At 44.9% G+C, this 16705-nt stretch overlaps 1 protein-coding gene across 1 annotated transcript; it reads left to right on the top strand.

The window, feature by feature from the left end:
- Nucleotides 1-10231: 10231 nt before the first annotated feature.
- Nucleotides 10232-16121, top strand: LOC125759467 (solute carrier family 22 member 7-like). The gene is made up of 4 exons (XM_049418299.1): nt 10232-10597; nt 12822-12922; nt 14639-14793; nt 16039-16121. The coding sequence occupies exons 1-4, from the start codon at nt 10232-10234 to the stop codon at nt 16119-16121; spliced, it is 705 nt and encodes a 234-aa protein (XP_049274256.1).
- Nucleotides 16122-16705: the final 584 nt, after the last annotated feature.

The following is a 16705-nucleotide window of genomic DNA, read 5'->3' as shown; positions in this document are numbered from 1 at the left end:
GCTGTCATTTCCTGTCCTGTTATGTCGTCGCTTAACGTCGCGCTTGCAAAACCATGCATATCATAGCCATGTTTAGCTTCTTGAGTTTCGGCTATGGAGAATTGTCCAATATATTGGACAACTCGTTCTCGTCTGCTCCAACCCCAGCACCCAACACTTGCGGTTCAAAATTATTTTTTTTTAGTTTTTTCAACGTCTAGAAGCGCTCTCTGTCACTTGTGGGCAAAATCAATGCATCGGCGCGCCTGGCATCTAGTCCAAAATGAAAGCGTTCAGCGAAGGCCTCTTCTACGGCCGCTCTCGTCAAACTACGTATTTGGTAGAATACATTTGCCTTGCATTTCTGACGTTTTTTTGCTTGCTTATCATTTTTAAATACCTGAGGCACGTTCCGACGTTCTTTTCGCCGTGTTATTTTCGCTCCTGATGTCTAATATGTTGGACATCAGGACCTATTCAAGGCCTGATGTCCAAACATATTAGACATTTTACTAAGCTAAGCTTTAACACTTTTTCCTACGTGGTCTATTCGAGCTATACTGAACTTTCTGAAAAACTTCGTGCACCTATCTTTAACCCGGGACTCAGGAGGATGGTATGGCATAGCAAGGGGGCGGCAAAAGAGAGCGGCGGTGAGGAGGAGTGACATGAAGATGACGGGGAAGGAAAGGAGGAGGCGAGGAGGTAAAGTGCTGCATGGCCATGTTTGGCGTCACGCAGGCAAAACCATGTATAGTATAGCCATGTGTAGTGTAGTATAACAAGGAAGAGGGAAAGGAAAATGAAAGTGAGGAGGAGCGAAAATATGATGGAGATGGTAAAGCATAGCATGTATAGTATAGTATAGCAAGTGGGTGGGAAAGTGAACTGAAGGTCACAAGGAGTAATGTGAGGGTTAGGGGGAGAGAAAGCATTAGGGGGAAAGGAGGCGTGGAGAGGGTGAAGCTGTATCAAAAACAAAGGTTTCCTTTCGTGCCGTGGACGCCGAGCAGACTGCGCGTTTGGAACGTCAGCGCTTGCTTGCTCGTGAACACCAGCGTCACCAAAGGGCAGACGAACCACTGCTCCGCACTTCCTACAGCATTCACATGGAGTGCAACTGCGTACAATTTTCCTTGGGCTATGGCATTGTTATTGGTGTAGTAGTAAATGTCGCCATTTCTTGCTCGCTTCTAGAGCTAAGGTGATGAAGCAAACCTAATCAATCGATGCGCATAAAATACAAATCGCGAAGAGCGGATGTCATTTCCGGTTGTATATTGCAATGAGGCGCAACAGTCCACCTTTGAGAAAGCCTGCGTACATTCAAATCTGCGAGCTGTAATGCCAGCTCGAGCTGAAAAAAATCTAGCCAGTTTTACCTATGAACCTCTTCCAGACAGGTGGTTCAAAACGTTTGAAAAGCTCCGCAGCCATGACATGAGAAGCACTCCATGAGAAGTAATTACGGCATCATCTCTGCCAGCGGGAATAGATGTAGCGTCGTACTTGGCTAGTGTTCGCGAAAACGGGAAATTACTTGGTCACCACTTGCTCAGAATGTGGCTCAGCAGTCGCGAGAAATCTGCGTCTTGGCACCTTAAAGACAGAGAATAGACAGTTCCTCATTCACAAGTATAAACAATTCCATTCCAATAAACAATTCTGGGTAAAAAAAGGCTGACGACGAACTAACCCAGTCACCATCCTTGAAGCACCGCACAGCCACTGACTGTGACTCTGTAATGTCACTTTCCAGATCATTATTTTTCCTGCCGATAATATCAATCTCAGATAATCTGAGACTAACATTATTTAAGGCTCTCTCAGGCTGAGATTGGGTGGGCCATCCCCATTATCCACGTTAGGTAATTCGAGAGTTGATTTGAGCTACGTTTAAAGCCGACTTGACCTGCCCCCGACATTCACTGGGGCTCCCGCCGAAGTTTCCGTGGCCACAAAAACATCTCTGCCCGGTTCAAATAGTGAATTGAGACACAGTCGGAGCTGATGCGGAACCCTGCAAAAATTGGTTGCTCCTATCGTAAATGCGTTTGACCAACGTCACAACCGTCCTAGCCCACGCCAAATAGTCACGAGCCCACCCCTGAAGTTTTGCTTACCCATCACTAAGTTTTGGGTCATTCCATGCCAACTGTCCCAGTCGGGGCGCTCGACAAAAATCAATTTCTCTGAAAAAATCTGAGAAAATTACACACATATAGACATTAGTTCTAGAGTACTTTCCCAAAATATTTTGAGCGGGAAAAATTTTTCGGGCAGGTTAGCGCCACTTGAACTTCTCGATATGGTGGAAAAGCAGGTACGAAAGAAAAATTCGCTATAAATGGACCGTTTCACGTATTCATTCGAACCTTGCTTTTTTGTGTTTTTAGAGCATCGCGCTTTCATTATAGGACGGTTGCTTAGAGCAGCTTTACATTTTTCACTCCTTGGCGCGTAGGTTATATTGAGTAAATTGCAGCGTTTTTGAGAATTTTTTTACAAAGCACGATTGTAGACCAAATACATCAATTATTTTTATAGAACTCTCCATAAAACGTACTATCTTCTAAAGTTTTTGTTTTGCCTGTGTGTGGCGCACAGGCTCTGAAATGAAACCGTGAACTTGAAAAAAAAAACGCTTCATTGGCCTATGTTCGGACGTCTGTAGCACCCTAAGGTGGTCCAAGAAAAAATAAGCAGAAAAGCGCGTACGATTGAAAATTGTAACAACTTCATCCACAAAAAGTTTAATCGAAGTAGTTTTTGTTTTAGTTAAGAAAAAAATTTTGAAGTTTAGTCCCACCATTGCATTGTTTTGCCATCGGGGCAGTACAAACCGACTGAATTTACTGCATAAAAAAAGAGGTAGTGTATTCGTAGCACATGGTTTGGAGCTCCTTTTGTTAGTGCTTTGTAATGTATATTACATATCACGGAGATGGTAAACAGAGGTAAAAATATAACAGAGGTAAAAATGGTGGGACTAAACTTCAAAAGTTTTTTTCTTGACTAAACCAAACACTACTTCGATTAAACTTTCTGTGGATGAAGTTGTTAGGATTCTCAATAGTACGCGCTTTTCTGCTTATTTTTTCTTGGACCACCTTAGGGTGCTACAGACGTCTGAACATAGGCCAATGTATCGTTTTTTCCAAGTTCAGGTTTTTATTTTAAAGCCTGTGCGCCACACACAGGCAAAACAATAACTTTAGAAGATAGTACGTTTTATGGAGAGTTCTATAAAGATAATTGATGTATTTGGTCTACAATCGTCTTTTGTAAAAAAAATTCCCGAAAACGCTGCAATTTGCTCAATTTTACCTACGCGCCAAGGAGTGAAAAATGTAAACCTGCTCTAAGCAACCATCCTATAATGGAATCGCGATGCTCTAAAAACACAAGAAAGCAAGGTTCGAATGAATACGTGAAACGGTCCATTTATAGCGAATTTTTATTTCGTACCTGGTTTTCCATCATATCGAGAAGTTCAAATGGCGCTCACGTACCCGAAACATTTTTGCCGCTCAAAAGATTTTGGGAAAACACTGTAGAGCTAATGTCTATATGTGTGTAATTTTCTCAAATTTTTTCAGAGAAACTGATTTTTGTCGAGCGCCCCGACTGGGACAGTTGGCATGGAATGACCCTTTACTTCTTCGCATTCGAACACATAAGCAAATGTTCACATCATGTGACATAGTAGCGTGACCATGTCAGAACCTTAAGTTACGAGCTACAATGACCAAGTTATGATGCTATCTGACAATATGACTTGATATGGACGTCGAAATAATATAGACGTTGTTGTTCCCGACACAATCGGTTACGCGATGCCCAGAAATGCCGCCGTCCCGCCGGCCATGCCAGTCTGCTCCGTTTTTGTGTGTGTTTACCGCGCTGCTTTCATATTCAGTGGACGTAAGAAAACTTGAGGGAACAGGGTAGGTAATATACTTCCCATGTATTTTAAGGCTTCTTTAAGACCCATTTCGTCAGGAACTTCCATACGTAAAGCGTTCGGATTTCTTTCATTTTATTCATCGGTGTCTGTTCTTGCAATGACACTAGAATTATAAATGTTTTTTTATGGGTTTTATGATTGTTTTAGCAAAGCAGTTAGCTTAGTTTCTGTCAGTATTTATAAATAAATTTTGCCAAAAAATAATGGAAACTATTCCGCATACGTACATCATTCACGTTCAGTAGCTTTTCATTGATGTTTCGTTTATTGTGGTTAAAAACCAGCCTTCTGCTTTTAAAAGTTGTTTTCAAAATGGGGCTACTGCAACAAAACTTTTATTTTGAGATATTGCGAGTTAAAGAGGAAAAACAAGTTTATTTCATGTTTCCTTAAAAAAAAGATGTGATGAACAATTTAATAGCAACGTGCCGTACAGTCACCACACAAATCAACTTTTCGCTTCTTTCCTTGTTTTCTTGGTTTCCTACCATGTTGTGTCATATCTTCTGTGTCTCTATTGGCCAAATACTGTCGATGGTGGTCGATCCCACCCAACCACATCGCAGCGTTGCGCGTCGGCGATATGCCGAATGGCCTTGAAAAAGTTTACAGCGGGTCATCAAGCCTCTTTTAAATTTATGACGGTTTCAAAGATGGCAGTTCTGAGGCTTTCTATTCCAAGGAACACGATCCATTGCGTTCTCTAGGAGTGCCACGGTTCCTAAGCATTCTGGGCAGACTTCATCCACAGAACTTGGCTGCGATTGGCGCTGACTAACACTCCTAGGTTTAAATCAACATATATACCCCACAAAGTGGACGGGAGGATGACCGCCGCCGTAGCTCAGTGGTAGAGCATCGGACGCGTTATTCGAAGGTCGCAGGTTCGGTCCCTGCCGGCGGCAAGTCATCTTTTCGTCCACTTTACTTTCTTCACATTTACATTCTAAATACTACAGATCACACCCCCTATACTTTCCTTGGCGTTATTGTCTGTTTGTTCTCATTAATACTGGGCAGACACAGTTACTCGTAATCACAGTTTGTAAAAGATCACCACAAATCAGAGCCTAGCCATTGCAACTACAGATAACAGTTTGTCCTTGCGGCGACGCGGAATGAAGACACAGCTTACTTGCTGAAGTGCTCGCACGAGTGTTCCAGGTCTCGTTTCTGTTAGTAGCCGAAGCGTGTCAATCTTCAATTGCACTGCGCTTCCTCAACACCTGAGACGCTGTAGTGGAGGGCTGCAGAAATTTCGACCACCTGATGTTCTTTAACGTGCATATAAATCTAAGCACACGGGCCTCAAACATTTTCGCCTTCATCGAAAATGCAGCCGACGCGGCCGGGATTCGATCCCGCGACTTTCGTGTCAGCAGTCGAGCGCCATAACCACTACACCTCCGTGGCGGGGCATTTCGAAATATAATGGATACAGAAATTTTATAATTAAGAGCAGGCCAAGCGTGCTGTCAAGCTGTAGTAACATATAACTGAGCACAAATAAATAAGAACTCTGTGTCCGCTCACTGATGTGAGCATGTACGTACTCTTTAATTCGACACAAACCACTGGTTAAAACAATACTTATTTGAAGACTAGTTGGTTTATACGTGTAAACTCGGCTTGCTGCGCAACCAGCAGGAAAGAAAGAGGAAAACAGAAAAGAGCTGAGCTCTTTCCTGTCTCCCTCCTTCTTTCCTGCTGGTTGCGCAGCAAGTCGAGTTTACACTGCCTAAAAAATCACAGGGTCTCTAATGCATTCACTTAAGACGACTCAAAGGCGAACGCCATCCTCTTTCTCTTCTCAGTCGATGAATTCATCCTGCCTCACCACCTACTGAAAGCTTTCCGCACCTAACGTGGTTTTGCGCTGCCTCCAAGATCGGTCACAATAACACAGTGGATGTTCTATCGTTTCATCCCTTTGGCATGAGTCACATCTGGAGTTGTCTGCCATTCCTATGCGAAAGGCATATGCTTTCGGGAAAGCCACTCCTAACCACAGGCGGCACAGTAAACCTGCGTCACGGCGAGAGAGGTGCGATGAAACCTGCAGCTTTCTCGATGGGTAGAGTTTTCGTAGGCGACAGTACCAGAAACTAGATCGCTCTACCATGTTTGCGACTGTGTCTGCAAACGAGCGAGCGTCTAATCTTGCGAGAGTATTGGGGCTGTCAGGGCGTTGTTGTGGGCAGAGCAGGTGGCATCATCAACCAGGTCGTTACCCACATTGCCACAATGTCCCGGCAGCCATTAGACTACAACATCATGTCCCTTTGACAAAGCTTGGTGAGCGACTTCTCTCGTATCGTTCACTAACAGCTCGTGCACCCTGCGTCGTAACGGGGATTTCAGACTCTGGGAGATGCCTTAGAGTTGCAGTAGACAACCCGCTTTCGAGGCCGGGGTTTGCGCGATGTAAAGATTAGCAGCACGTTCTTCGCTCTGCGCTGAAGAAACTAGACTGCTACAGGCCGTTTTCGGAACAGAAGATCCTAATCCTTGGATCGTGGCCCTACGCGTCGTAGGCCCGCAAAGCGATGCGGGCTTTGATGCCGTTCTTAAAATCAACCGCTTTCTGCGATCGCTTGCCGGCGTGCAATCTCTTTAACCCTTCCCCAAGTGTAGGTTAGCATACCGGATATGCGTCTGGTTTACCTCCTTGCCTTTGATGGCTTTTCTTTCTCCTCCTCCTAATCCTCATAAGCAAGCTTTATGCACTTCACCTGGTTTGCACTGCCTCCGCGATCAGTCCACCTTTGACCAAGGGAGGATGTCATGTGATGACATCATCATGTCACGTCACTTGATATGACGTTACAATTACGTAATGATGACGTCACACATTATTACGACACGTGACATCATGACGTCAGATAGTGACGTCATAACGTAATGATGACCTTTTCCATCACATCGTGCTGGCGCCGACGCGAGACGCCGGTCAATTTTTGCGTCTTAGAATGCATATAGGTTTTTCTCCTCAACAAACATATGTGACGTTATTGATGGTTGGAAATGTAATGTACATATGACAGTGAGAAAAGACGAAGGCAGTCACGCGTGCCTAAACGAACGTAGGTAGTCGACTAAAAGGTCGTTCGCTCGCAGATCATAAAGCGATTGAGATAAGAATTGTGTACATACACGTCGTCTTTATCAGGTGACCACGTTCAGGTAATCTGCTGCTGAGTTAACGCAGAGAGAACCCTGACTCCTGCATAACCTCAACACCCGTGGAGGTGCAAGCGCCGATGTGCAGAAGATGGCGAGTTTCTACAGCGCTGTAAGTTTTTTGTTCGTGTGGCGAGGGTGAAGCAAATCTACAGTACTGAGGGATTGATATCCGAAATTGTAGGACTATGTATTGCACGTACTCTTGTTTCTAGCGTCTACAGTACGTGTCATATTGGCGTAATTTTGAATGTAATACTTAGACCGGAGCCAACATTACCTGTAATGAACAGACTTGCAGCGACATGACGTGGTTATCGTGAGCGTATTGCACGTACTCTTGTACGTGCGTATTCACGTGCTCACAGCAGTTGTTACAAAAACATCATTTCAATACGTGAGTACAGTACGATCTTGCCTCTGACATCAAGGTAAAGCATCGGCGCTAACGCGTTCGGAAGCCAGTGAGATAACAGTGCCACGGCCGCTACATAAAAAAAAAACAGGTGTGGCCTGCTGCGTCGCGTCGCCGTCAATGGGCGAGCGCGGGTCGGCTGAGCGGCAGCTGTTTTGGGTGAGGGCGCCACTACTCGTAGCACAGTCCTCAAGGCAGACGCCGGTTCGCGTTACTATGCGGTCGCCTCAGGATTTATGCGTGTTCATCTGCATTTTCGTGTGCTTCCTCGTGTCCTTGTGTGTGACTGAGCGTGTGAGCAGCTTGCCTCATGTTTCCTGCGCCTGAGTACGGGTTTTTGGTGCGCGCGTGTGTGGCAGACGGTTTTTTCTAGCAGTGTGATGACGGGAAGCTGTTGTGTGCCGCTGTGCAACTCGAACGTGTGAAACGACGCTACTGTGAAGTACCACGTATTCCCATGCGATCTACAGTGTCGGGAAGCGTAATATTCGTAACAGAGCACTTCTTTCTGTCACAAACGAGCGCTAAAACAGGCGCGCGCCGCCGCATACTGACGACAGCATCAAGCCACTGCGCTGACTGTTACCTCCAACGGGTGCGCGCAACGAAAAAAAAAAGACGAGCATCAAAAGGCGCCCAGGGCGAACCCCTACCCTCTCCACCGAAGACGCCGTCGCGGTCGCGACAGCCTAACACCCGCGCAGATCGGGAGAATTCGAGAAATCAAAGTGGAACCGACCGATTCCGCAGACGAACCGGCGAGACGAATCCCTTTCCCCTATCTGTCGCTGCGCTACGTACGAGCCGAACAATCACTTGGAATGTTCGCGAAACCGGGAAGGATCCAAACGAGAGACGACGGAGGGTAGGACGGTATGGAGAAATCGGCGAAGAAGTTATGTTGTTCGTGTGAGTCGTGCAGTGCGGTCAGTCGATCTTGGATGATCTAGTGATGACACCGTGGGAGCACTGTTTAGAAGAGTGTCGCCGAATGACGGTGACCAGAGCTGGAGTTCGTTTGAGTGTTTCCTGGAAGAGAAATATTCCAGAAACGTTTGAAGAATTGTCGGCTGCACACGTTTGGTGAATATTCAAGGCCTTTAAGTGTTCTTGGATAGTTCCTAATGGATGAGAGTGCATTTGTAGCACGGCAAGTTTCTTCCCGTTGTTTTAAACACCATCTAAGTGATGATGCGAGTTGTAATTGATACCTGCCGAGTGTGGATCTTTGCGTGATGCTTGTACTGCCTTAACTGAGAATATATTTTGTTTGTGTTGTCAACTCTTGGCTCTCACTCTTGCTTTGGACCACAACCGGCATTTGTTGGCGCCCTAACAGGACCTATATTTAAATTTTGTGTGCTTTCGTGGTGCGTTTCGGTGGGCCGATAAGTCAGCCCTTGGAATCTGCCCGACGACTGCCTGCTGATTAAGGGGATCAGTGATTGAGTGACAATTTTCATTTCAGGTGAGTCAAACGGGCAGCATTCGTGGGGAGTATTGAGGCCCACTGTACAAAACACTGGTACTCCTAGGGCAAACTGTTCACATATGTGGGGTAATCGGCAGTTCTAATAACGACTTCAATATTCAACGTGTAATGTGCAGCTATAAAACGCGTTATCAAGGGGCCTGATTGGAGTAAGTGTCGGCCGTACAAACGCGGCTGTCGAAGCGCTTCTCCGTGAACAGCTGTACCAGTGTGGGGGCGCCAGTGCGGGCGCAAGGAGAACTAGGCCCCGGACGCCGTTTCGGCGCCACGCAGCAGGCCGCACCTGTTTTTTTTTATGTAGCGGCCGTGACAGTGCAATATACACGCATGCATTCAAAGTAACGCAGCCCTAATTACAGGGAATTCTTTAAGATATCTTGACCCGCGGTGAGTATACCTGATGAAGGCGAATTTTCTGCAGCCTGGTTGTTTACCCCTGATAGCTGATCGTTACATTTAAGGTAGTTTAGTTATACTAGGCTAACTATGCGTTGGTATTCTTGGTCTTCACAGATGCTGCAAATGTGGCGCATTAAACTGATGCTGGAGAATGGCGTTATAAGTCTGTGAAACGCCAACATCCACCTTGTAAGATTCGCTTAGCTATTAACTTTTATTCAATATAACTAATTAGACCATCACAACTACAATAATTAAATAAAATAAGGAGAAAAAGTAGAGAAGTCCAACAGTTAGACAAAGAAATGGATCAGTTTCTCGTGTAAATGATCATCGCGGTTACAATCTCTGGTTTCACGCACCAATCACATTGCAAAGTATTTAAAGAAGATAATTTGTGGCGGTCGAGGTCCCTCAGCTGCACAATTTGTTCTAAAGAACGCCCTTGTACATGAACCAGAGTGAACTGTTGAGTTAGAGTCATTTATCACACCGCTAATTTACGACATTTTTCCTTTGCCCCTTTAGCGCTATGTGACTGGGACGATAAATCAAAACCCTAAGGTGAACTCAGCACCTTTGTGAATGATGCGTGCGACATCCAGCATGATGGCGATATGTCTAATAATATTTTGCGTACTGTTTGTCGTTGTTATTGCATAGACCTTGGAACCTTGTACATGTGGCACGACAAAAACACTATTTCTTTTCACAGGTAATCACACTCGAGGCGTGAAGCAGCCCCGTCATCCTATCCTTTAAGAAGGGACGGAGCGACGGCTTCGTGAGACGCGTCACTATGGACGTGACGAACGTGATAGGAGATTACGGCAAGTTTCAGAGGAACGTCTACCTGTTCACCCTGCTTCGAGAAGCGCCGAGCGCCATTCACCTTGTTATATATAGCTTCTTTTTCCCGACGGTGGAGCACTGGTGCGCCATGCCAGAAACGCTTGTCGGAAACATAACATCTGAACAATGGAAAGTGCTTGTGCTGCCCAATTCATCCTCAAACGCCGATTCGTCGACGCATCGTCACCGGCATTGCGAAGCCTTTGACATTGATGTTACGGAAGAAGGTGTTTTGATGCATAGAAACACGTCATTGCCATGTGAAAAATGGGAGTACGGAACAAGCTACTACAAGGGGTCCATGGTGCAAGAAGTGAGTATGCTAGGTGTAATAATTTTCGGGCGATATTTGCATCTGTATGCTCTAGTATGCAAATTTTTATTCCAGATATACACCGCGTTAAAGGCGACTATAGTATACGGTTGTTTACACTTTGCGATAGAGAATACGAGTAAGCTTGAAAATTCAGTAGCGATTCAGCCATAACTGTGGGATAAAACTTAGATTTACTTACATTGACAGACAACGCTAACTTTAGCCAGCACTAGCAGCCAGTATTAAACAAGCCAAGATAATCTAACACTTAGTATTAGTGGAGGTAGGCACAGTAGTACTCATACAAACACACATCTTTTCGTGGAGTTAGAACAGCCAACTTTGTAGGAAACGCTGGGCGCCAAGGCGCCAACCGCAGAGGCGCTGCCCTATTAGTACACGTTATAGTGGCCAACGCGATCATTGCCAGAAATACTAAATCTATCACTATGTAACCCTAGAAATACTCGTAAGACAATTCAAAAACAAGAATATTTGCGTAGCACACACGTTTGTGCCATGATTTCTTTTATTTCGTATACCATTGGGAAATGTTAGGAGGCTATTAATGAGATTTGGAAAGGGGGGGGGGGCGAGTGGTGGCTTACTTACTATAAACTTCCATATTAAGCAGTAAACGTGCTCCGGTCTGTGCGTCCCATATGATTCATGCTTTATGCTTGGTGCTTTCTGTTTGCACATACCTATAACTCACGTTTACTTACAACAAACGTGACAAGTACAGTTTCGTTAACTTCGATTGACTTTTGAGCCTTCAAGGTTTGGTCTCAAATTACACTTGTGTGCATTGAAATTTTGAAATTACAGCTTATAGGAGCCGTTGATTACATACCACAGAAGGGGAATTGTTCGCCGACAAAGCACTCTTTCCACATGGAAACCATTCGGATTCAACTGGCGGAAGGGGTACTGTTACAGCGAAAGCTGTAATGAGATCACAACAACGGCCAGTTTTCGGCACAGTAGTTGTCCGCCGCCGCCGCCACACCGCAGTTGTCCGTGACCACTGTCGTACGAAATAGAAAAAAAAAAACGGAAGAACAAAATATTCAAGATGGAACAGGGCTTCGAACGTAAGCCCCATGCGTGGTAGCCCAGTATGCAGCCTCAGAGGCCATGCCGGTGCTTGATACTACTTTGCAAAAAGACCCCTATACAGGATTCATGTCGCGAAGGAACCACATTAACATATGTAATATAGCGTAGTAGAAGAGCAAAATAACAACCAGGCGTCGCGCAACGCGAATTCTGTAACCAGGCGTCATACAATGCGAAATGCGCCACGAGTGAGTTGTTGAATGCCTCCAAACCATTACAAAGGGATCTGCCATAATTATTCATCGTCATCAGGCACAACATCAACAAAGTTCACATACTGCCTTACATGTGTTTAGCGGGTACCACGCTTCTCCGCAGAATGACGAATAATGGCATAGTGGGTACTTCTCTGCTTTTTGAAAGATGGTATGATTTATGGCGTAGTGAGTTCCTAGCAAGTGTACTTGTATTAGTTGCCCCAAGAGAGTCTACAACGGGCTCCAAAAAGGCCGCTCTTCCAGCCTTCACAGTGACTGTGCTGCGTGTCGCGCGCAAGCCTGGCGATTTTTTTGAGCTACAACACTATCCTAAGTGAAACAGTATGGAATGTTTCTTCTCTGTTTCCCCATACACCACCATTTAGCGTTCAATTTTTGGACAACTTTAATGTAGCCTGAACAAGCGCTCATACTAAATATATAGACGAACTGATTTGGTTTGGTTTAAAGAGCTTAGATTATCAACTAAGCACTCTGGCATGGTGTTTCTACCTGACCATTCTCTTTTTTCAAGCCCCACATTTCCTTACAGCCAACAAATAATGCAGCTGTACCGGAACCGAAGCGTTGGCTACCTAACAGTAGCCCTCTCAGTTGGCTATTTACATGATATGATGCAGATGGCTCAGATGGCTATTTACATGATATGATGAAGATGCAGAGTCCACTGCCTTCTAAAGTTGTACCCGACTACAGGAACGTCGTTATAGTAGTCAGTCTGCGGAGGTCTGTTTCGCGGTCGGAGATGCGTTCTAATTGCTTGTGGAGTGCAAGAAGATGGGTCTTTTTGCTTTAGAAGCACGGACGTCCACGAGGCACCAGAGTGCTCATATTACTTAGAACAATCTTAGCTCATCGCACGGTTATTTCTATTCGCAACACAGTGGGACCTCGTTTGCGACCGAGCTTGGATGCGAAGTCTCGTGCAGATAGCCACCATGATCGGAATGCTCGTGGGCACACTGATATCTTCTCTCGGAGACAGGTAGGTGAGTTCATACGCGCTCAATATTTTCGCTGAGTGACAGATACGAACATCAAAATGAAGCTCAGTATCCCTGTTCACAATAAGCACTTATGTGAGTTCTCGCGCTGTTCGTAACCGCAAGTTCAGGCCAACCGTGTAATTGACTATAATATAAGTGGAGGCAAGCTACCGATGGCTAAAATCACATACCGACGAGTAGTTTAGTGGCTTCGGCTGAAGTTAATCTATCTTTGTTTATTCATGTTTATTGATGGACTCCCCCTTAGAACCACGCGTATTGTGCTATTAACGCGCAAAACCGTAATGAGGAAATTGACAGAGAGTGGCTGGAGCATATGCTTTCTAATTTAGTGAAACAGAATGTAGGGATTTTAACAGATGCGTGAAGGTTTTAACGCTGCACTCATTCGCCTATATATTTCAAAATATCTCTAGTGTTAAAAGTTTAACCTAAAACAAATTACGTTATCATATTCTCCGGTTGTATCTAACAATCTTATTCTTAGCGACTAAAGGACCAATGGCACGCCCCTTTGCGATGCTCAGTATATCTTCGTTTGGATTTTGTTAGTTTGTTAGCGTAAACAAGTAGAGATAGAAATGAGACGGCTGGTTAGTTTACACCAGGTTTAATCGGTAGCCTGCACGATTGAGCGTAGACGTGTACGATGGATAGCACAATTGAAAGAAGCCTTCATACTGCTAATCTGATTGCATCAATTGGCACAGCTATGCTGTTTGTCACTTACGATGTGACGAAAAATAACACAGCTTCTTGCGTTCCGGCAATAAACCAATACGCACGGAAGGTGTCCATAGGGTTGTCTTGCCATTACACAATCTTGATCATGTACCATTATTATAGACACCGCACTGTCACCGAAATATGTCTTTCTGCATGATCTCTGCATTTGTTTTTGTTCTTCTTGACAGTGTTTACTCTGACAGATGACCAAATTTTGTGCAATTTCTCTTCTTAGGCTGTATATCTGAAATGCGCCCTGCTGGAGTAATCGTCCTTTTATTTTGTCAAGCTATATAGATTGTTGGTTTTTAGGTAAGCATTCACTGTATTGTCCTGCTAACACAATGTCCCATGAAGGCATATGAAGGCGTGAGCCATATATGTATATAAATTTATCTATTTATTTAGTTATTTATTTTATTTATTTGAAGAGCAGTGCAGGAGGCTCCTTTGCTGCTCTTCTGGCCATGTAATTGGTATTTTCCCATTGGCGCGTTTGTACGCGAGCCCTGTGAACTTTCGGTTTAACAGAATGTTACTTTAGCTTTTTTTTTCTTTTTTCAGCTAGAGTTCCATTCGTTATATTATAAAGTTGTTTATGCTGTGCTAAATATTTGACGCGAATCCTACTGCAACTCTCTGTACGATACGTTTATTGCTTGATGTGATCCTTTCCGAAACTCTTACCGTGTTACTCACGTATATTGTAATTATATTCTGATGTGCATATTCGTGCTGTGAATGCCGTATGCTGCCCATGAAAGGGTCTTCAGGGACCCCAGTCAAGCTGCCTAAGCGGCTTTCAGCCCTGGAGACCATTCAGAACTTTCTGGTGAAATACAGTTTCGATTGATTGATTGATTGATTGATTGATTGATTGATTGATTGATTGATTGATTGATTGATTGATTGATTGATTGATTGATTGATTGATTGATTGATTGATTGATTGATTGAAACCTTCTTAGGCTCGGCCGCAGACCCATCGTAATAACCGGCTACGTGACCTGCTTGTTCGGAAGTGTTTGCGTCGCAGTGTCTCCGTCATTTTCCATCCTCGTGGCATCGAGAGCGCTGCTCGGCTTTGGACTAGGAATGGGGCAGTCCTCATCTTTCTGCTTGCGTAAGCTTACCTCTTTTATTATTTCATACGCGTATAACCTTGCTGTTTTACAGACGCGCATTTCTTGCTGCTCGCGTGACCTCGAGATAATTGCTCGCAAGGGTTAGAGAGAATTCCAAACGAAAAATTGTAATACAGTCCGCTGTATTAGATAACGGAGCTTATTTGCATGCCGGGATCCGTTAAACTAGTTGTGGCGCGAACTTGCGGTCTTGTTGCAACCGTGTCATCTAAAAATGCTGGTGCCCCGGCACGGTGGTCTAGTGGTTATGGCGCTCGACTGCTGACCCGAAGGTCGCGGGATCGAATCCCGGCCGCGGCGGCTGAATTTTCGATGGAGGCGAAAATGTTTGAGGCCCGTGTACTTAGATTTAGGTGCACGTTAAAGAACCCCAGGTGGTCAAAATTTCCGGAGCCCTCCACTGCGGCGTCTCTCATAATCATATAGTGGTTTTGGGACGTTAAACCCCAGATATTATTATAAAAATGCTGGCAATAAATATCAAGCGGTGAGTAGTCGAGATATCGAAAACGTCGAGAATTTGCAAATTACGTAGAATCATTTTTAATAATCCATATGGCTGTCGCTCGATAACACTTAAAAGGCTGCTTTTATTTATTTCTTTTTCAGGCGCACATACTCAAGAACGACATGCCTGCGCTTCGCGGTATAAGCGAAGTTTTGATACAAAATTATCTTGTGTCTGTGCAAAAAGAAAGGGCGAACTCATCAAACATGCTATCATGTAAAGCAGGTAGTTTCTACTTAAACAACGCCCACTTCGTGTCACAAATACCCGCTTTAATTGCGTTGGTAGTTCTCTAGCTGGAACGCTAGCGGGTAATGATCAGGCAAATGCCTCCTGATGCATTACTATATCTTAATTAAGGCTGGGTTGTTAGGCATGGCGTGTCAATGTTATGACCGGCCACTGCTATCAACGTGTGAGGCCTAACGAAATCAACATTAAAGTAACATGCCTAAATATTCACTGCGTGCATGGAGATTTACTAACGTGAACTACCAAACCGACCGGGGTGGCCTACCAGGTAAGATTTTGCACCGCTAAGCTCGATCAGGCTGGTTCGGTTCCCAAACGTGGCGACCTCATTTTGACGGCTGACCGAAATGCAAAAAAAAAGGGAACCGCGCGCTTAAGTATTCAGGTGGTCAAACATTATCTGCAGTCCCCCGCTGCGGTTTGCCTCATAATCATCTTGGGGTTTTGATGCGTCACATTCCAGGAATTATTACGTTATATGGCAAACTACTACAAGCGCTCCTCGGCATACCTAATGTGCCCTGTTTCTCGGACCACTTTTTCTAGCAATTTGTGACTGTATTCTAATAATAACTGCTGGGATATAACATCCAAAACCACGAGGTTGATGTTTATGAGGGACGCCATGTTGGTAGGTTCCGAAAATTTCGACCACCTGGGGTTATTTAACGTGCACCTAAATATCAGTACACAGGGCTCTACATTCTCGCCTCCATCGAAAATGCGGCCACCGCGGCCTGACTATTCGCTCGAACTGCACAGTCGTTGTAAGGGCGTTTTAGAACAGCCCAGAAATCAAAATTCAAGGCTGCCTGCTAAAGCAGCGGGAATATTCAGCTTTAACCTCATGTCTCGTGGTCTCTAAACTTTTGATGCGGACATGTACTTGCTCATAATTCATGTGTTTGCAGTATGGAGGTGATCGGTCTCCGGGAGAGGACCGCCGCCGCTCTGGCGCTCGGCGTTGGCTTCTCGCTGGGCATCATCGTGCTGCCTGGATTAGCTTGGTTCATCCAAGACTGGAGGACGCTGCAATGGGCTATCAGCGCTCCTTTCCTGGCCTTCATCATTTGGTCTTGGTGAGAAAGAAGCCCGTGTGTCGCGATGTAACCTGCCAAGTGCGTGATTGC

The sequence above is a fragment of the Rhipicephalus sanguineus genome, chromosome 8, assembly GCF_013339695.2.
Source record: "Rhipicephalus sanguineus isolate Rsan-2018 chromosome 8, BIME_Rsan_1.4, whole genome shotgun sequence".
NCBI lineage: Eukaryota > Metazoa > Arthropoda > Arachnida > Ixodida > Ixodidae > Rhipicephalus > Rhipicephalus sanguineus.
Note: the sequence above shows the minus strand (reverse complement) of the source record. Positions and strands in the feature narration are given on the sequence as shown.

Bases quoted from the DNA above. Each gene is read 5' to 3' on its own strand.
- LOC125759467 (XM_049418299.1), top strand. From the start codon at position 10,232: ATGGACGTGACGAACGTGATAGGAGATTACGGCAAGTTTCAGAGGAAC. The intron at 10,598-12,821 runs GTGAGTATGCTA...TTCGCAACACAG, and splicing joins AGGGGTCCATGGTGCAAGAA to TGGGACCTCGTTTGCGACCG. The intron at 14,794-16,038 runs GTAAGCTTACCT...GTCACATTCCAG, and splicing joins GTCCTCATCTTTCTGCTTGC to GAATTATTACGTTATATGGC.